This window comes from Mustela putorius, unplaced genomic scaffold (genome assembly GCF_011764305.1).
Source record: "Mustela putorius furo isolate JIRA1106 unplaced genomic scaffold, ASM1176430v1.1 tig00000460_pilon_pilon_pilon, whole genome shotgun sequence".
Lineage (NCBI taxonomy): Eukaryota > Metazoa > Chordata > Mammalia > Carnivora > Mustelidae > Mustela > Mustela putorius.
Genome location: NW_025421389.1, coordinates 20734046 through 20754249, shown reverse-complemented (window position 1 = coordinate 20754249; position 20204 = coordinate 20734046). Strand labels below are relative to the sequence as shown.

At 56.0% G+C, this 20204-nt stretch overlaps 2 protein-coding genes across 26 annotated transcripts in view; one reads left to right on the top strand and one right to left on the bottom strand.

Annotated features, from left to right (window-relative positions):
* The window catches only part of PHLDB1 (pleckstrin homology like domain family B member 1), a 44815-nt gene extending 42439 nt beyond the window's left edge, over nucleotides 1-2376 (top strand). For 20 of the 22 annotated variants that reach the window (XM_013054929.2, XM_013054935.2, XM_013054923.2 and 17 more), the window contains 2 exons: nucleotides 10-95; nucleotides 1003-2376. In XM_013054929.2, the coding sequence (XP_012910383.1) occupies nucleotides 10-95; nucleotides 1003-1143 (227 nt within the window). In that variant the 3' untranslated portion in view covers nucleotides 1144-2376. Of the gene's footprint in view, nucleotides 1-9; nucleotides 96-256; nucleotides 930-1002 lie in introns of those variants that run through there. The other 2 variants (XM_045080454.1, XM_045080456.1) reach the window with 2 other exon arrangements.
* On the bottom strand, nucleotides 1023-19182 carry TREH (trehalase). Of its 4 annotated transcripts, none has more exons than XM_013054945.2 (17): nucleotides 19036-19174; nucleotides 13662-13716; nucleotides 7533-7633; nucleotides 7257-7401; nucleotides 7089-7176; nucleotides 6225-6325; nucleotides 5983-6075; nucleotides 5747-5863; nucleotides 5534-5656; nucleotides 5275-5324; nucleotides 4983-5177; nucleotides 4213-4430; nucleotides 3832-3943; nucleotides 3339-3451; nucleotides 3016-3069; nucleotides 2582-2772; nucleotides 1023-1168 (listed from the first exon to the last, which is right to left on the bottom strand). In XM_013054945.2, exons 2-16 carry the CDS (start codon nucleotides 13712-13714, stop codon nucleotides 2620-2622), a joined length of 1716 nt encoding a protein of 571 aa, XP_012910399.1. In that variant the 5' UTR covers nucleotides 13715-13716; nucleotides 19036-19174; the 3' UTR covers nucleotides 1023-1168; nucleotides 2582-2619. The 4 variants fall into 4 exon arrangements, 3 of the variants coding, with proteins under 3 accessions (XP_012910399.1, XP_044936395.1, XP_004750024.1); XM_045080460.1 differs by having other exon boundaries at nucleotides 7257-7339; XM_004749967.3 differs by lacking the exon at nucleotides 13662-13716 and having other exon boundaries at nucleotides 19036-19182.
* Nucleotides 19183-20204: the final 1022 nt, after the last annotated feature.

Below are 20204 nucleotides of genomic sequence, written 5' to 3'. Positions count from 1 at the left end.
TCTTTGTAGACAAGCACGAGACGAAGCTGAAGGGGGTCATCTACTTCCAGGCCATTGAGGAAGTGTACTATGACCACCTGCGCAGTGCAGCCAAGGTGAGGGCGGTCGGTGGGCCGTGGGGACCGGGGGCGGGGGGGCGGGCGGGGTCCCGTGGGCTTCTGGGAACAGCCACCTCTAGCCCGTCTTCTTGAGTCCTGGACCCTTTCCTTGATCTCTGTGTAAACTCTCTTTCCCTCTCTCCCTCTCCCCTTCCCAGAAGAGGTTTTTCAGCTTCAGTGTGGTGACTGAGGTACCCCTCCCCTGACCTCTAACCAGAACTACTGCACATTAATGCCTCCTGCCCCTTACTGGTCCCTGACCCTTCACTCTTCCCTCCAGCCCCCTCCCCTGGGCCCGAGGGAGGAGCAGCAGGGGCTGCAGGGAGCCCCTGGGGGCCCAAGGGGCTTGCTGGCCCCTCCTGAGAGGACAGCAGGCTGGGCCCCTGTGGGGAGGTGAGCAGACCAAAGGATGGCTCGGAGGGGAGGAAGGAGTTCTCAGGGATGGGGTGGGGCTGAGGGATCAGTACAGGGCACATATTTGAGGCCTGGGCCCTCTGCCGTCACACAGATCAGCCTCCCCCAAGCCTCTGGTGCCGCCTCAGCTCTGACCTCTACTCATCTGGGCTCCTGGGCCCAGTATCCCACTCACAGCTGTCTCCACCTGCCCCTCTGACGCCGAGAGGAGGCTCTGGTCCTCACGGGCAGGGCCCTCTGTGTCTGATTCTGTTGCTACTCACTTTTGTGCCCAGGGCTGCCCAGAAACAGGGCCCCTACATGGCAGGGTATGGCCCTGCCCAGGTCCAAGGACAGCCCGGGTGTGAGGAGGGGAACATTTCGGCCTGGGGCCCCCGTGACTGATGGGGACTCGAGCTCCAGGGCATCCTGGAGCCGGGGGTGGGGGGCAAAGGGCAGATGGAAGGGCAGAGGTGAGCCCTGTCTTAGACCTTCCTCTCTCCCTGGGCAGAGCCCGAACCCGGCCCTCACCTTCTGTGTGAAGACCCACGACCGGCTCTACTACATGGTGGCACCGTCAGCGGAGGCCATGCGCATCTGGATGGATGTCATCGTCACCGGAGCCGAGGGCTACACACAGTTCATGAACTGACCATACTGGTCCCGGCGTGGGCCTGCTGCACTGCCCCGGGGGGAACAGAGTCACACTCTGGGCCCTAGGCCACGCAGCAGTGCTCCCAGAGGCCCTGGGAGGGCTCTTGTACAAGACTTTGTACCTTTCTGTAAGGAGCTGGTCCTGTGAATGTCCGCGCTCAGGGCCCCTGAAGAACCAGCCAGCAGATAAGTGGGGAGGTTACTGGGGACTCAGAACTGGCAAGAACCCTTCATGGTCCGGCCCCAGGGCTGCCAGGGCTGAGCAGCTGGCAGAGTGGGCCTAGCTTTGACCTGGCACCTGCGCTCCCCTAACCTAAGTTCTCTTTCGCAAAGGACAAATTATGGTACCAGAATCTGCCAAAGAATCCCTCCTTGCCTCCGCGCCCCCCTGCCCTTTGCAGGGGCCTTGGGGGCTGAGGACAGCCACATCTGGAGTGGGGTAACAGCTCAGGCGGTGTACTTCTCAAACCCCGCTCTACCCTGCTCTCCTGCATTTTTGTTATTAATTTGTTCAAGGGCCAGAGACCTTAAGTGTCATCCTTGAGGTTCCAACCCCAGCCCCTTTTTGCAGACCCCAAACCCTGATCTCCATAGTGACTGCTTCGTCGCCATGGTTCTATACATACTCATGGCCCCGGCTCTGTGGCTCTGCCCATGCTTCAACCGTGGGCCCATGGTTGAGGGTACGTACTGCCATCTCTCCAGCCCAGGACCTTGTGCATCTCACGCTGGGGCGGGGGGAGGGACCAACCCCCGCCCCGGCTGTCCCCTGCCTGTGGCTCCGGGCCCCGGTGCGCAGCCTGCCGGCCCCCTAGTTCAGCCCTCTCCCTTCCACTCGTGCCTTGCTTAGAGCCAGAAGGGACGAAGCTCGGACATCCAGAGACTGGAGGAGGAGGGAAGCAGATGGGAGAGGCGGCTAGATGGGTTGCACAGGCTGAGTTCCTAATAGGGCTGGAGGGCTGCTCAGACATCCCCAAGGGGAACCTGAGCAAGAGAGGAGGCGGCAGAGTGAGAGGACCCTGCGGTCTGGCTGCCCTCCCTTCAGCCTCGGAAGGGTGACAGAAATGGAGAGCAGAGGACCAGGCCACCAGCTATCTGGCCTTGGCCCTTCACGCCTTAACACTAAGCCCACCTCCCTGCCCACCACTGGGCCATCGCTGCTGGGCCCCGGGCTGGGTGATGATCAGTATTTGTAAGCATCTCAACAGAATAATAAACCATTTGGACTATGTGTTTGGGAGCCAGGCTGTGTGGGGGATGGGGGTGGGATACAAGGGGAGGAGGACCAAGTGTCCCCACAAAACAGGATTTCCTCCTCATTGATGTTCCAGGAGGCACAAGGGCCCAACCCATGACTTCTAGGTCCCTACTCTGACCCCACTCCAAGGACTGGCTGGGGGTGGGGGAAGAAGCAGCAAGAGAAGGTAGGGACTCACACAGAAGTTTAATGAGGCAGACGGAGCAGGGAGGCCCATCACCATGGCAGGAGGCTGGGCAGGAGGCTGAGCAGGAGGGCAGCTGTGAGGCAGTGGGGCTCCAGGAAAGCTGTCTGGGTCCCCGAGGTCAGCCGGTCACCGTAGCGGTCCAGGAGCATCAGGACCACTCCATTGGTCCAGCCAAAGCCCTCCTGGAGAGAGATAGGACCAGTGGGTTAAGATCTCTGGGGAAGGCCCCACAGCCTTTTAGGGGCTATGAGATCTCCACCCAAAGGCTCTAGAACTGCCTAGCCCCAGGACTGCCGAGGGGCTCCAGTCAGCCTCCCGTGGACCCGCATCCATGGGAGGAAACACAGGCCCAGGCAGGGAAGGTCATGGCCAGGTGTGGGGACAACACAGCTTTGTCGTTCCCAGTAGGGTGTGGGCCCACTCACCTGAACTTCATACTCCCCTCCTCCACCTGGCTGCCCACCGTTGCTGATGTCATACTGGGAACAAAAGCACAGGCTCTGGGTGGGGGGGTACTACCCCAGGCTCCCTACTTCAGCTCTCCAGGGAGCAAGAGATGAGGGCCCCTTTGGGAGAGGCTGCTCTGGCCTGCAGCTCTGACCCCTGCAGTGCCCAAGAATGGCCACCGGGCGTCACCACTGTCCCTGCGCTTGGCAAAGTCTGGCACTCATCCCTGCACCGCCCCCCCCACCCCTCCAGCCCACCATGGGGAAGAGCCCAGGAGGCTCTGGCCTCAGGAGCAGCTCACCTTCTCAAACATGGCTGACTTTTGGGAGTAGACCTCAAAGTTGGTTCGGATCCAATTCTGAGCCAGCTGGAAAGCCACTTCCTGGGCCCGAGGTGAAGGAGACTTGGCCAGACCTAGATGCCCCCCGCCCAGGCAGGACCCTGAATCTCCTGAGTCCCCATCTCAGGGGGAGCAGAGGCCTGAGCCTTATTCTCCTCAAGGAGGGAAAGAGGCCTGGGCCTGAAGACCTCCATCATGAGCCTTGTGAAAAGCCAACGTGCTCCTTCCCCAGGGCCTGGGTTTGGAGGGAGAAAGGAGGGCTGGTTCCCTGACAGGTGGGGGTGGACATACATGTCTGCTGAGTGGGGAGCAGAGAAACCGGAAGAGCCAGAGAAAGACCCCACCTGCTTTGTTCACACCTCCTCCACACCAGGAGGCTGACCCTCCAGGCTGACCAGATGCAAGGGGGGGAAGGTCCTGGGATATGCCCCATCCCTGCCTCCCTACTCCCTACCTCTGATGACCAGGTCCTGCAAGGGTGCCCAGGCATTGGGGAAGTCCCACTGCTGGCCTGTCTTCTGGAGAGAGGTCGGGATCCCGTACTGGTAGGTCAAGATCTGGCTGTCCTAGGAGGTTTCAGACATTTTCAGGACTGTGGGTGGGGGCTTGATGAGGAGCCAAGAGGCTGGGCCCTCCTCGAGACAGGTGTCCCCCTCCCTGGGTTTTCTCTTCTTGCTCAGCGCTGCCCCCTGGTGGCATCAACAGGACCCGCAGGCTCAGACTCTGGAGTGGAGGAGGGGGTTGGCTGCCACTTGCCAGAGGTCCCTGGCACAGAAGCAGGGAGAGAGCAGGCAGTGCTGCCCCCAGTAACCCGCCCGCCCTGCTGCCCCCTCACCTCCAGATACTTCAGAGCCTTGTCCACGGCGTCCGGGTCAGAAAAACAGCCAGACCAGAGAGGAGTGAGGTTGGATGGGTAAAACTCTAGGTTCTTCTTTCCATTCTCAAGGTCATAGTCAAACCAGGCCCCTTTCTCTTCATCCCACAGGATGGCTCTCATGGCAGCCAAGCGCTGTTGCTTCAGATTTCTGTACTTTGTGGCTTGGATGTCATTCCCTGGGGTGAAACTCTCTTTAGGCTGAGCTACTGGGAGGCCCTGACCTTGGGTCCCATGCTTTCAAGAAAGAGGCCAAATTTGGCCTCCCCCTTTTGTCCTCCCTGAGGGCTAGAAGTCCTGACACCAAGGGGACGTGCAGACCTGGAGCCCACATTTCAGGCCTCTAGGAGCTAAGATTTCCTGAGCTATGGCCCTGTAGGACTTTCTAGACCCACACCTGCCTGCTCCTGGGGCCATCCTAGGAGGGCACCGGCCATGTGCATTTCCCTAGCTCCGAGAGGTCCGAGGACAGTTTTTTGGGGAAAGAGAATGGAGGGAGTTTGAAAGCGTGGACTCAGGTGTCCTCTCACAGACCCTCGTAGTCCCTCCCAGTAAGAAAGGGAGGGGGTGTGGAGAAGGGGTCCCATTTGTACTCTTGCCCTAAAGGTGAGGTCCGGAGCCAGCCAGGAGGCCCTTCAGTCAGGGTCCTACTTCCAGCTCCACAGCCAAGGCTGAGGTAGGACCCCAGCTGGGTGAGCTCCACCCCCACCCCCCCCAACGGGGCTGCTCACCCAGCCTGCTGTAGAAGTTGCTCATTAGCGCCTCTGCCTGGCACAGGAAGGCATTGAGGTCAACAGGCACGAATTTGCTGGTCCGGATGCTGCTGAGCGATGTAGAGTTTGGGCCTCCGACGAGCCACCGTGAAGAGAAGTCCCAGCCAGACTCAGCCCCGGCCTTGAGCTCAGCCCACAGAGCCACCCGGTCCTCTGTGAGGATGATGTGGCAGGGAATGAGAGACCAAGACCTGAAACCCAACACCAGACTCCCTGCCCCACCCCGGTTCCTGCGCTTGTCGCGGCTTACCTTCTGGCAACGTGTCGGCCAGCTCAAAATCCTTGCTGTAGGCCTCTGGCCTGGAAGAGGAAAGTGGGCATCCTGGCACTGGGAGGCTCCAAGGCCAAGCTGGAGGCTGAGCCATGCTGCTTCAGCTGCCCCTCAATTCCCCTTGGGGGGCCCTGGATTGCTCAGGGATTTCAGTCTCAGCATCCAAGCTGCGGGGCTGTCATGGCCCTCAGACCAGAGTGAGGAGCTAGAGACCGAGAGGCTGGCAGCGGCTCCTTACCTGGGGCCCCCGTAAGGCACAGCATAGTGGTTCAGGACGTAGCTCTGGCCCCCCGAGCTCACAGAGATGGTCCTGTTCTCCATCCAGAAGTCCAGTTCCAAGGCTAGGGTCTCTATGTTGTCCCTGGGGTGGAGCCAGGCACACCCCTCAGTCCCGCCCCAGGAGGGCCCAGGTAGGAGGGTCTGCGGGGCAGCAGGGGGACTGGGGACCCACCTGAGGAAGGCGGTGTCGTTGGTGTGGGTCACGTAGCGGTCCATCATGAGAGTCAGGAGGGGAGGCTGGCTCCGCTGCAGGTAGTACACGCGGGCCCCGTTGGGGACATGTCCATAGCTGCCAAGAAGGACACCTGCTGAAGTGCATCTGCCCAGTGGCCAAGGCCAAGGCCAGTCCAGCGCCAAGCCCCAGGCCCGTACTTCCCCATCCCAGCCTGGAGGGGCCGCCCCGCTTACAGCCGCACCAGGTCCAGGAAGTTCTGCAGCATGCCCTTCACCGTCTGGGGCATCTCAGACAGGAGCAGCCCCTCCATCACCCAGTAGGAGTCCCTGGGGAAAGGGACAGCTTGAGCACCAACCCCCTACACCACCCCTTCTCCTGCCCTGCACACTGGGCCAGTCAGGGTGGCCCCCTCAGCTCAGGACAGCCCGCCGGCCCCGGGCTCCCCGACTCCTGCCCTGTAGCCCTGGCCGCTCACCAGTAGTAGAATTCGACGAAGCGCCCACCAGGCACGATGAAGGGGTGGGCCGAGTAGATGAGAGAGAACTGCTCTGGGTGGCTGAGGACCTCTGGCTTCACCTGCAGTCAGGAGAGAGGGCACAGGGAGCCCACAGGCCCCTCGGTGTGGATGCCCTGGCAGCAGGTGCATGAGTTCGGGCTCTGCTGCTGGTCAGCCATGTGGCCTTGGTCAAGGCCAGAGCCGCTGGGAGCCAGGTCTGCTTGGCCTTCACATGCCGGCCTCTGGAGTCCCTGCTAACTCAGCCCGGCCTTGGCAGGGGCTCAGCAAGCAGCGGCCAGTATTAGGACCAGGTAGGGGGACTGTTTCCTCCACTCCCCTTCCCCCATCCCCCGCTGCACGCCAGCCCCAGAGGCCCAGGGCTCCCACCCTCTGGGAGGACAGGTGCTGTGCAGCCTTGAGCAAAGCACTGCCCTCTCTGAGCCTCAGAGGAGAGAAAGTGTCTAACAGATTGTACTGACCACAGCCCACTAGCAGCAGTGGCAACTCTTCCTGAGCAGAATCCTGACCTGACTAGCTCTGGAAGAGAGAGCCTAGGTGGGTGGCCTGGAGGTGGCAGGTGAGGTTAGTTTTGCATCAGCAGCAGTTGGGGTGGCAGGGGGGTGAGGGGTGGGGGGGTGGGTAGGATGGTGAGGGCTTCAAGGGGGAGGTAAGAAGGTAGAAGTAGATGTTCCCTTCTCTCCCTCCAGAAATTCTTTCTAGAGAGCAGCATTCATGGACCCAGTGGGTGGGGGTCTGTCTTCTCAGGAAATGCATCCCAGTCTGCGATCTAAGGGCCCCTTCTCCCAGCTCTATCCCCGTGGCTGAGATCCAGGACGTGGATACCTTCTTTCCCAGTTTCTTCCAGAGCTGGTGGAGCTGCCCTGCCCAGGCTCTCAGCTTGGGGTCCGAGATCTTCTGCAGCAACCGGGGGCTGGAAGAACATGGACCCCGCGGGGTTCAGGGAGGCAGGCCTGCCCGAAGGCCGCCTCCTGTTTCCCGTCCAGGTAGTACCTGTCCTTCCAGTCCTCAGGAGTCCAGGACAGCAGCTCCTGCCCCGCGGCCTGGAAGTGCTTTTGGATGAATGCCTGCAGCTGCTGTGGGGGAATGTGGTGCTTGTGGGCGGCCGCCAGCTCACAGAAGTCCTGCAGAACCTGGTCTGGGGTCCACCGGCAAGAAGGGGTTAGGTGGACCCGAGGAGCCCCGCCCTGATAGAAGCTCTTCTCTGCCTTGTCTTGCTGTCATCTTTGGTGCAAAAGCTTCAGGGGGTGGGGTCCCCTAGTGCCTTACCTGGAGCTGAGGACAGTGGCATGTCCACAAACTGCTTGTCATCCCGGTAGAGTCTGGCCATCTGCACTTGGTGCAAGAGCTCCCCATGGCAGTAAATCTGGCTGTGGACAGTGTTGGGAGGCGGGCAGGTCAGGTCACCATCATTAGGGGGGAAGAAAGGCTCAAGTCTGGGCACATTCCCTGGCCTGGGGCTACATGTGAGTGTGTCCAGGGAATGTGTGCACGCCCATGCGTGGCAGGAGCGTGTGGAGGGTGGGGACACACCCCACTGAGAGAATGAGGAGGGCCCTCTGCAGTAGACAACCTAAACAAGGGCCCAAGGCCACCCTGGTTGGTAATTTGGCACAGTGGATACCCAGTGAACAAAAGGAAAGGACCACTTGAATCAGAGACACGCCAGAAGGGGTGGGACCAACTCTGCACAGCGGCCTTGGGGGAAACTGACCCTAGGGCTTAAGGCAAAAGCCTGTAGGTTACAGGTTACACCCAGTGGCAGCTGCTGAGACCTCCGGCGGGAAATCCACAGATGCCGCGCCCTGCGCCCTGCGTGATGCACATCATTCAGAAGGCAGTGACTAGCTTGCTACTGGGTGTTTATAGGAAACACCTCTGTGCCTGGAGCACAGCAAATATTCCTGCAACCAGAGTCCCTACCGGGTCCTGGGTGCTGTCCCTGATGAAGAAGGCGGTGCCCCCCGAAGAGTTCCTTCATACACAGAAAGGGTTTACCCGGGAACAGCTACAGGATCACACGGGCAGGGGGTCTCTTCCCACAGGGCGGAGGGAAGCACCCCTGGAGCCACAAGAGAGCCCTACGGCGGCTCTCCACGAATGACAGAGCTGCTTGGCCACCGACAGCAGTGCCAAGGCACACAGACTGTACCTCAACGGGAATCTTTGAACAATAGAAGAAAAGACCAGCTCAGTGGGCTAAACTGCGTGCTCTTTCCCTTGCAGTGATGGACACTGAATGTGAGAAGCTCCCACACTGGTTTTAAGTAGGCTCTGTGCCCAGCACAGAGCCCAACATGGGGCTTGAACTCACAACCCTGAGATCATGACCGGAGCTGAAATCAAGAGTTGGACACTTAACTGACTGAGACACCCAGGTGCCCAAGTTGGGGTGTTTATGGACTCAGGGGCAGGGAAAATCTGGGCTAGGAAAGGGGGTGCTCGCATGGGGCACGAACCTCAGGAAGTCACTCCGGAAACTCAAGGGGTCCATAAGGCAGCTTTGCATTCCTGACTGTAGACGAATACGCTTAAAATACTATATTGGAACAGAAGAACCTGTGCCAACTGGGTCAGCCCGTGGTTCCCAAAATGGGCCAAGAGACGTGTCAAATGGACACAACGTGCTCTGTGTCACCCTCTGAGCGCTGGCTCGATACAGACCCGCAACAAGCACCTGACACTTCTGTGGTGTAAAACGGGCAGAGAGAAAAGCATGAGGGGCATGCTTACACAGTGTCACAAGTGTGTGCACACACTCAATACGGGGTGGGTATTTATATATAAATACCTGCTGGCTAGATTCATCTGCTTTTCTGGGGGACATGAGGAGAGGCTCAATTTTTTCCCACATCGTCCTACGAGGACTGGACCTGCCGCTGTGGCGTCAGAAGCATGAATGCTCCTTTAGTGAGAGACTGTAGCTCTCTTTTCCAATCCTGATGCCACAGTCGCCAAGGGCCTGATGGGGCAGGGTGTGCCCACGGCCCACATGGCTAAGTGGGGGCTTCCAGTAAGTGCGGCTATGCTGCCCAGTGGCAGGAATACCCCCCTCATTCCGAGCCGTGTAATCCTATCCTCTACGGCCCTCGCAGAACTGGACATGCTGGCAGCGACCTGGATGATAACAGTGCCCGAACCTGACGTCCCTCCCACAGTGGGGGTGGGGAGTGAAGAGCAGTGCTACATGGAGACAGAAATGGCAGCTGAGGGCAGAGAGAGGAATAGGAGAGTATTTAAGGAAAATGGGAGATCTGGTGCACCACGAGCGCCCGGACAGAGCGAGAGGTTACTGCCGTCCTCGGGCCTTGGCACAGTTGTACCGGTTGCCTGAAACGGTGGGGCCCTGTGCCTGCCGCTCCCAGCCTGCCTCCGGAACCTGCCAGCGCGGAGTGGAAGCCTGCAGATGAAAGACCCGCGGATCCCCTTACCCAAGAATCCAACACTGCCACTGGATGCAATCAGCAAGAGGTTCTTTATTGTTACGCAGGCGCCTGCGGGTGGTCAGCGCGCGCCTGCGGGTGGTCAGCAGCTCCTGCTAGCTGAGCACACCCGGCTGGGGTGGTGCCGGGTTTTTATAGACAGGTACAAACAAGTTTTGGGTGGGGCGCAACTGATTGGTGGACAGTTTGAACTTTTGAAAAAGGCATACTTGGAGTTTGCGGTTTGGCTCCAGGGACCCACGCGCGCGAAGAGAGCGGCGGGAAGGGGGAAACAAAGAGGGGAAGTTAGACCTTACTACTCAGCAAAAAGACATCCTGTCTACGTGACTATGTGGCCCCCTGCCTACATGACCATGCCCCTGCTATTAGGAGAGGGTATCTTGTTCAAACAGGAGTCAAGTGTCATGCCCTAAAAGCCAAGCTGTTACAGAAAGGCAAAAGAGCAGTTACATTGAATTCAACCCTGGGGGAAGGGTCTTTTCACTGCAAGGGGAGGAGGGGTACTCTTACACAACAAAAGAGCAGTTAATTTTTTAAAGACTGGGGGGGGGGGGTCTTTCATTCCCCCCTTTTTCTTGATCATGGATAGAATCTTATATCCATTCCTCTTGTTCTTGCATGTCCTGCCCTTGCATTGAGCTAGTCCGGGGCTCTGTTTGCTTGAGGAGTTGGTATCACTGTGTCAGTACCATAGTCTGAACAACAGACAGGTGATCTTTAATGAACTGTACTAACCTGTTTAAGACACAAGGACCAAAAGTTAGAATTAATAACAGAATGATGAGAGGGCCCGTTATAGATGACAACAAAGTAGTAAGCCAAGGCAATCTGTTGAACCAGTTTTCGCGGTGGAGAAGGGTGAAGAGGGGGTGCAAGGCATCAGCCCCTTCTCCATCCTCAGCCAGCCTCCTGCTCCTTCATCACAGACAGAGCTGGAGCGGCTCTGGGAGATGCTGTGGTCTCGGGACAGGACGCTGAGCTGGGCTACCGGCTGATGCCTGCAGCCAACCCTAGTGATGGGCCGGTGTCTTTCGACTTCCAGTTTTTAGATGTCATTTGGGAAGGAATTTCCCGGAACTACTCCCCACTGGCTCTTTGGACTGGGTGGTCTACAACTCTTGGCAGATTCATTGCCCTGGAACTATAAACCTTGAAAATCAAATACTTAGAAAGGCCCCTGATTTTGGGGTGCCTGGAGGGCTCGGCCAGGTGAGCACCTGACTTTTTTTTTTTTTTTTTTTGGAGAGAGAGCATGAGTGCAAGCACAGGGAGGTGGGGCAGAGGGAGAGAGAGAGGATCTCAAGCAGACTCCATGCTGAGTGCGGAGCCTGAGGCGGGGCTCGATGTCATGACCGCACGACCGAGCCACCCAGGCGCCCCAAGCGTCTCACTCTTGATCTCAGCTCAGGTCTTGATCTCAGGGTCGTGAGTTCAAGCCCCAAGTTGGGCTCCACACTGGGGATGTGGAGCCTGGTTTAAAAACAACATCCCCTGGGCGCCTGGGTGGCTCAGTGGGTTAGGCCTTCGGCTCAGGTCATGATCTCAGGGTCCTGGGATCGAGTCCCGCATCGGGCTCTCTGCTCAGCGGGGAGCCTGCTTCCCTCTCTCTCTCTCTCTCTGCCTGCCTCTCCATCTACTTGTGATTTCTCTCTGTCAAATAAATAAATAAAATCTTAAAAACAAAAACAAAAAACAACAACATCCCCTGATTTTAGTGGACAGAACAGAGCAGCATGTGCAGTGCTGAGAACAGAAGGCTAGTCCACAGCACAGAAGCAATGGGGTTCTCGTGGGATGAAAGCAGTAGGCAACATATAGTCCGTTCAGATCCCCGTGGGGAATAACCCCACCATAAGATGAGGAAGGCCGTGGGAGGCCTCATGGCGTTCTCACAGTAAACGGGATCCAGGCATGACTACCATTTATCTCAGCCTAGTAGGGGGCACCCGCCATTTCTGGATATCAAACCTGTCTCCCAGAGGCACTCGGGCTTTTAGCACCTAATGGCAACAACATACATGGTAGATTAAACAGCACTGGACCATGAGCCACACAAGGGCTGCGTGGTGGCACAGGCAGGTAAGTATCCGACTCGGTTTCAGCTCAAGTCACGATCTCAGGGTCGTGGGATCGAGCCCCATGTTGGGCTCAGCACTGAGCATGGAGCCTGCTTAAAAGTCTGTCTCCCTCTGCCTCTGCCTCTCTCCCATGTGCTCGCATTCTCCCTCAAACAAAGGGGGGGGACTTTGCGGGAGATGGGTCCCCCATTGTGGAACAAACCAAATTTGATTTTAATGAGGAGAGGCATTCAGAGAAAAAAAAGACTAGCTAGAATCAGCAGACTAGAAGGAGTTTTCTTCCAAGAAGAGGCAAAGGCTGGGAGTCAGGCTGATGGATGACGAGGCTTTAGTGAAACGGGTCAGACCAAGGCAACAGGTAAGGCTGAGCAATGCCAGGGTCCAGCACTGGGAGGGGCCTGCACCATCAGCCAACAGAGCCTCCTGACTATTCTAATACGGACTGAAGCTGAAGTAGCCACAGTCGCTAGTATGGAAGGCCACACTAGCGACTGAGACTCAAGAGCCAAGCCTGTGGGAATCTTCTAGACCTGCCCACCGTGTTCTGTGGACACGTGTACTTGAGCCTAATGTGCTACGACTTCCCTTGCTCCGGGAACAGATCAGAAGAAGATATGCCCTGTTGTACAATTCGCAGGCACCAGAACTATTCTGAAGACCACCGAGTCCTCTGCTAGGGAGGAGGTGGTTGTAATAAGTAATAAAGTCATAGCCACCTGTACTGATGCCCGTCTCTAACAATATTTGGTCTAAGGGCAAAGACCAAATCCCCGAAGAAGGCGCAGAGGAAGCTCTGGAACTCTTCCAGTCCGTTCTGTAATGGACCCCACTGCACTATGACCGCACCACCATACGGTCTAACCCTGCTGTTACAGGTATGATTCCACCAGCCTGTGTAAAGAAGGCATGTGGTGAACGGAAACTGATGCCTGCATAGGTTCGGAGACAGAGCGAAAACCTCCTCAGAATGTCAGACCAACAGGAAATGACTGGCCCGAGGAAGGGCTGGGTTTAGCTAACTTCTGCGCTAGGCAGCTCTGTAAGCCTCTCAGAGAGACACAAACCGGGGGCACCTCAGTGGCTCAGTCTGTTGAGTGTCTGACTCTGGATTTTGACTCAGGTCATGGCGTCCGGGTCCTGGGATCGAGCCTGCGTGGACTCCTTGCTCAGCGGGGAGCCTGCTTCTCCCTCTGGCTGTCCTCCCCGCCCCGCTTTTGCGCGTGCGCACTCTGACAGATAAATAAAATCTTTTAAAAAATCATTCTCTAACCGACAATGCGGTGTATCCCCATCTCACACTACGGCAGACATAAGGTGGAACAGGAGAGTCAGAATTCCTAGAGTCTCACACAGTCCCGATGAGTCCAGTCCAGCCTCATCTGGCCAGAACCTCTCCAGTCGAGGCCACTCAGGCTTGTTGGCTTCCATCTGCTTGTCAGGCTCCAGAGCCGGAGAGGTCTCGGCAACACACACAGTCACCCCTTCGGGTACACAAAACGGAGAGGCGGCCTCCCTTCCAGCTCTGGGCCTCCTTCAGAGCGCCACATGACCGTCAGCCGTGCGTTCAGTACTTTACCTTCAGCTGCTGTTTCTCCTTCTCCCCATTTTTATCCGAGCTGTTCCAGCTTGGGCCAGACTGCAGCAGCGACGCTAGTCTAGCGAGTGCCTCCCCGCGGTCCCCTCCAGCTCACGGGGACTGGGGCCACGTGGGTTCACTTTGAGCGGGCCGTCCTACCCCTGGGCCTGCCTGAGGCCTGAAGACAGCCCTTTTCAGTGACCCCCTGCATCTGGCCAGATGGAGCAAGGGCACGATGCGCCGCATCTGGCTCCTAGGGCTTTAGACCTAACAGGTTAAGGGTAGAGCTCCGCTTTCTTACCTAGGAACCATCCCTGCTTCGGCCACGTGTGGCTGCTGCCTCGGGCCCAGCATCTCTGCATCGGGTAGAGAAAAGAAGGCTGAAGCAATTTGGGGGAGAAAGAAAACAGTGCAGGGGGAGAAAGAAAACAGTGCGGTCTACCGTGGTCTTCCTCCCACATGGGAAGAGCCACAGGTCCTACCAACCTCCCCTCCATCCCCTCCCCTGCCTCGATCGCCCCGCCCCCATAGAGGCGGAGCCATCTATGCCTGGAGCCCCTCACACCTGAGTGTGAGCACACACTTGGGAAGCTGTGTCAGCCGGCCCTTCATGTTCGCACCTGCCCTTTCAGGCAGCCACTGTTGTTACGGTCCAGTTCCAGCTCCCTCTGAACTACGGCTCGGAGGGGGAGTGTGCTCCCTGGTGTGACAAGATACAGCCCAGGGGTCCAGACAGGTGCAACATCTCCTGGTCTGGTCTTCTGACAGTATACTGAGCATTCATGGCGACACCGAGGTCAGACTACTTGCTCCCGCCGGGGTCTCACCGGCCAACTCCACGCGTGTCCTCTCCCCCAGGCAACCTGCCCTGTAGCCCATCTCTTTTGTTGACACAACAGCTCTTACTGGCATTTTGTGCCTCAGCTGGTGCATCTAGATCTGGCCCACCTCTGCACAGCTGCGACCTCCCAACATCCCATCGGTTCATGACCCCATGTGGCCGCCTCGCATGAACACACTGGGATACCCACTTGCTGGCTCTAATCACTTTTCAATCAAGGACAGGAGTTCCTCTGATGGGTATCAAACGTGTTCTACCTGGGGTGCCTGCATGGCTCAGTTGAGAGCGGCCTTCGGCTTGGGTCATGATCCCAGGATCCTGGGCTCCCTGCTCAGTGGGGAGCCTGCTTCCCCCTTTACCTGCCACTCTACTTGTGCTCTCTCTCCCTGTCAAATAAATAAATAAAATCTTTAAAAACAAACAAAAAATGAAAAAGTCTTCTCCTTTAATGAACTTCTCCGATTCCCAGTGACTTCCACAGGACTGTATCACACATGGGCGATGTTTCTATAGACCACTTTCCCATCGCCCTTCTGCCTAACAGTATGGCCAGGATGGTGGCCACTAAGAGTAGATTAAACCCAAACACAGTGGCAAATACTATGCAGTTCAGCCCACTGAGCTGATTTGTTTTTTGGTGTTTTAGATTTTATTTATTTATTTGAGAGCGAGAGAGCATGAGCAGAGGGAGGAGTGGAGGGAGGAACAGAGGAACCTGCAGACTCCATGCTCAGTCTGACGTGAGCTCCATCTCACAACCCTGAGATCATGACCTGGGCTGAAATCAAGAGTCAGATGCTTAACTGACTGAGCCACCCCTGGTGCCCTGGTATTCTCACTCCCGGCCATAGAGGCAACCCTCCAGTGCTATCTGTTCACCTTGGAACGGCTATCCATGAACCAAGCACCTTTTCTAGGGAACAGAGCCTCCTGCTCTCACATCCAGGTCATGGAATTAACTCTACATTCTCCCAGCAACATGCTACTGGATAAACCCTTTCCATTGCATTACGGAACTCTTCCGGGCCCTGCCCTCCCTCTTAGCTCATTTCTCCAACATCACCCAAGATACAGGTGCTTCAGGTTTTAAGATTATCTTAGGTCTTGGGGCACCTGGGTGGCTCAGTCGGTTAAACTGATCTCAGGGTCCTGGGACTGAGCCCAGAGTCCGACTCCCTGCTCAGCACGGAGCCCGCTTCTCCTTTTCCCTGTGCACCACCCACCCCAGGGGCTCGTGCCAATAAATAAATAAAAACTTAAAAAAAAAAGAGAGATATTCTTATGTCCTTCAGAGAGGGGCAGTCTCAATGTCTGATAAAAAGTTAGTAATTGCCTCTCAAATGGACATTTTTCTAGTCCAAAGTCTGGCAGGAGTGCTGGGAGGGGCCCCGAGGCCTCTGCTGTAAGCCGCCCTCTACGCTCCACGGAAGGGTGTGATCTGTGTGACCTCAAGCAATTTTACTGGTGCCCATTTGGAAAGTCCAATTAACACAAGAAGCGAGGGTATGATGGGCAAATTCACAGGCCTTTTGAGGTATATCACTAGAGACTGGAAACACTCCTCGCTTGGATACAACCACCCCTGTAACACACTCAGGCAAAGTAAAAGCAATCACTTCACAAGAAAAGTGTTCAAACACCAAAGCAGCTTTCATCTCAGCCCCTTTGACCCTGGCATTCCTAACCATGGCTTTGCAGACAGGTTTGGGTTTTACAACACTAGGAAGGGTAAGTGTTCCCTGGCCAGATATGACAGCCACGTCTGAGAGGCATTCAGGAGAAGGAGAAACCCCTTGATATCAAGTCTAAATATTCCAAACTCCATCCAAACATGCACCTAAAACCCACCAGCTCTTGCACTCTCTGTCCTCCCAACCCAACGGTTACCCGTTTCAGGGCTTTAACCACACACATCCGCTACCACGGTGCACGGGACCCCACAGCACGGAGTCAAGAATCTTCTCCATCCTCTGACCATTTTGCCACTCATATCGTAACGTTTTGAGCCCCTGGCAGGGACGGAGCTAAGGGACTCTAAGCTTTTCACCAATCCCCCCCCCCTTTTTTTAAAGATTCTATTTATTTATTTGACAGACGGAGATCACAAGTAGGTAGAGAGGCAGGCAGAGAGAGAGAGGAGGAAGCAGGCTCCCTGCTGAGCAGAGAGCCCGATGTGGGACTCCATCCCAGGGCCCTGAGATCATAACCTGAGCCGAAGGCAGCGGCTTAACCCATGAGCCACCCAGGTGCCCGTGCCCTGCCAATCTTTATCTTGATTAAATTGTGGGACCTCTGCCTCAAGTCATGGGAGGTCAGGTTTCTCACTACCATCTTTGCCTTGCAAAGTTTTTCCCTAATTCCTCCAAAGTAGGGTGAATAAAACAGATTTTGGTCCCTTGCATTTGGGGGGGCCTACAGGAGCTCCCAGTGGTCCATTCAATTTCTAAGAAGGGCTGCATTCACATATTTTGACCCTATTTCTCAATAGGGTTTAAAGATTCTACCCTGCTGGGATGAGTCCATTGGCTCTCTCCGCCTATCCTATTCTCTTGGAAATTGGTCTAGCCTGCTTCATTATTTGTTGTTTTAGAATAATTTTTTATTTCTTTTGGAAATGGCTCTAAGGTTAATGGACATACCTCAGGCCAGCTTGAAATGGGTTCCTTAGGCAGGGGCCCCGAGAAGAGAGGCTGAGGTTTGGACTGGCTAAAACGTAGGCATGGCCCATCTCTCACTTCCATGTTTGCTATTATAGGATAATAATAACCCAGGGGTTGCATTTTTAGATTTTTTTCTTATTATTCTGCATTTTCTTAGGCATCCAGGGAGCCAACACTCTGGGAAATGGACCCATCATCTCCAAATTCCATCGATAACTTTCACCTCCAGGAACCGACCACAACACAGCTGCCACTCCAAAACAAGGGTGACCCTGCAGCCAAGCAGGCACCAAAGGGTGCTCATCCGTCCTTCCATCTCGCTTTCCCCGAGCCACATGTCCCAACCAGGCAAGGTCTTCCCAGCAAATCACACATTTTCTGACATCTGCCGCAGTACTACAATCCAAACTCGGTACTAACCGATGAGCTCAGGCCACGGCCCAGTCCCCCGCAAGATGGCCCTCGGTCCAGCTAGCAGGGGCCGGTTTGGGGGGCCCCAAGCTACACCCACTTTGGGCCAACTGGCTACAGACTGGGAGGTTCCCCCAAACCCGTCAGGTTCAGTAATGTGCCGACTCACAGAAGGACCGAGGGCTACCCAGTATCACTCAGACTTAGAAACCTGGAGACTTAGTAAGATCGGACGTGCAGATACTCCCCGCCCCAGTCACAGGCCCCAGGTGACAACCCTGAACGTGAGGCCTGGGTGACCCCTTGTGCATGATGTCACACGGGTTGCTGGGAAAGTTAGGTGCTATTCATGCAAATCCACTGGAAGAGGACAGCTAGAGTTTTTGTTTCTTCTCTCTTGGACTCTGCCCTATGTACATTCTACCTTTCCTGATTTTAATCTGTAACCCTTCACTGGAATAACTATTTGGTGAGTAGCAAATCACCAGCCCCACAGGTGGTCTTACCTCTGACACAGCTGCCTTTCCTTACTGTCGGCAACTGACCTCATGCTTGACAAAACTCTTGATCACACAGCCTCTCTGAAATCCTTATTACAATTTCTCAGAATAAAATCTATGAATCAGGGCGCCTGGGTGGCTCAGCGGGTTAAGCCGCTACCTTCAGCTCAGGTCATGATCTCAGGGTTCTGGGACTGAGTCCCGCATCGGGCTCTCTGCTCACCAGGGAGCCTGCTTCCCTTCCTCTCTGCCTGTCAAATAAATAAATAAAATCTTAAAAAAAAAAAAATCTATGAATCATCCCGAGTAATCCCTTTCCCTTTATACTCCTTCATCAGCGAGTCCTATCAACTCCCTTTGCAAAATATACCCCATCCTGAATGACTTGTTACCTGTCTGGTCCTACCACTGGCACCCGAGCCCTGCCTCCTCTCTCCTGTGGCCTGTTCCTACCTCTGTCCCAGCCACAGAGGCCTTCTTCCTTGAATCATGACCTCAGAGCCTTTGCACAGCCATTTCCCTGACTCCTTGCTGGACAGTCTTCCAGATCCACACAGAGATGATGGTTCCTTCCACGGTTCTGCTCAAACATCTTCTCCTCAGACACTGTCCCTCTCCATCCCCTCGGACACCCCCTCTGCTCACCCCAAGCGGCTCCCCCACTGCTTCTGACTTCTGGCTGTGCTTCCGTCAGTACTGTCCTTGCTAATCACATAAGGTCCCCAAAGACAGGGACCTTGTTTCTCTTGCTTGTTGCTGCAGGCCAAGAGACACAGCGAGCGCTGTAGAAACCCATTTAGATGAGAAATGGATGACGTCCTGTGAGCCTGGGAAGCAGGACAGGCTCATGCATCTGTCTTATTTGGGGATGGGAATGATGGCTCTGGAAAGAGGTCTGACTTGGCTCTTGGTCACTGAGGTCAGAGGTTAAACTAAGGAGGGCTTTCGGGCCCGGACACTGCTTCTCACCTCCTGGCTGGGGAAACTGGAAAACCAGAGAACTGGCAGAAAGTTTCCCAGAACCACCTGAGGAAAGCCCTGGTGAGCAGAGAGCCTGAGGGCTGCTTCAGGAGGCAGTCCCCCTTCTCCAGCACTGGAGATCCAGCGGTGTCTGGCACAGAGCCTGCCCGCCCCCCCACCCCGAAAGCTAATTTCTTCCCTCCACTTCCCTCCCCAGGGATGACACCCCAGCACCTGAGATCTGACCCAACCTCCGGAACCTGGCCTTCCTGCCCCAGCTCCAGCCGCCTTCCCCACTCCTACCTGTCACAGGGTGGGGGCAGGGTGCCCTGGGACCCCAACCCCAACAGAAGCAGCAGACACAGCTCCTGGGTCCTCCCCTGCATGGTGGCTGTGACCGTGGCCCAGGAGTAGCTCTGGTACCTCTTCTGCGCTGAGGCGCAGCCTGACTCACCCACTTATCAGGGGCAGCCAAAGTCCACATGTGGGGTGTGGTGGCCCGAGGGGCTGGATGCCAGGTCTGTGCACTGAAGCTCCCTGCTTCTGCGCTCAGCTCACAGAGGCCAACCCCTGCCCTCTACCTTGTCCTTGTTCTCCTCTTTTAGTCTCCGCAGGGGCCACCAGCACAGGCCCTTTCCTCAGAGTGATGTGGTGGGGTGGCAGCGGGGGCCGCGGTCACAGGAGTGTCAGGGACACAATTAGGTCACACATCTATGACCCAGAGGACCCCAGGATCACCACTGCGGAGTGTTACCTTTTCCTTTAACATTTCAAACAGAATGGTGTAACTGTCCCTCAGAACAATGTATTACTTAAAATATAACCCATGGGGGAAAAAAATATATAACCCATGGGACATTTTACTAGTTACCAAGCACGTCAAGAAAAACACATACTGGCCACAGGCCTCTGGGGGAGAGGCCAATACATGGCCTTGAAGCCTTGAGCGGCCAGGCTGGGAAGGCCCGGCCTGCTCAGGGCTGAATGCCGCCTGCTGCATTTTTCCTGCATTTTTCTATTATCTACCCCCACCCCCCACGAGAGTGCCTGTGGCTAATTAGGTAAGTCCTTTGAATGTGCTTGCTCAACTATAAACTTTATACTGCTTGACCAGACGTATTTTGCCTTCCTTCTTGTCTATCTACAAGGCATATGACCAACGTTTGGCCTTCTTCGGCTCTTCTGTTGGTTACTGTTTCTGTCTAATAAAAGCGGGACTGAGGAGTTGTTCTGGGCCACAGTCTTCTCTACTGTTGTCCCCTGCTCCCTTTCTCTTGCAGCTGACTTGTTTGTGCCTCATTCTTCTCCCGTGCGCCATCAGGAAGCGACAGAATGGCTCACGATTCTGGCCCAGGTGTGGCCGCATGCTGGTGGACTGATGACTCAGGCCTGAAATGACACGGGGATGGGGGTGGGGAGTGTGCACGGTAAAGGGTGTGCTGTGCACTGGCCACCCCCTGAGATTAGTGACT

What these genes read in the sequence shown, in the direction of transcription:
- TREH (XM_004749967.3), bottom strand. Translation starts at nt 19,118, where the DNA reads ATGCAGGGGAGGACCCAGGAGCTGTGTCTGCTGCTTCTGTTGGGGTTG. An exon ending in CCTGAGGACTGGAAGGACAG is followed by an intron (nt 7,177 to 7,256) that starts GTACTACCTGGA and finishes ATGTTCTTCCAG; the next exon opens with CCCCCGGTTGCTGCAGAAGA. An exon ending in TTCCTGGACCTGGTGCGGCT is followed by an intron (nt 5,864 to 5,982) that starts GTAAGCGGGGCG and finishes CCTTCTTGGCAG; the next exon opens with CTATGGACATGTCCCCAACG.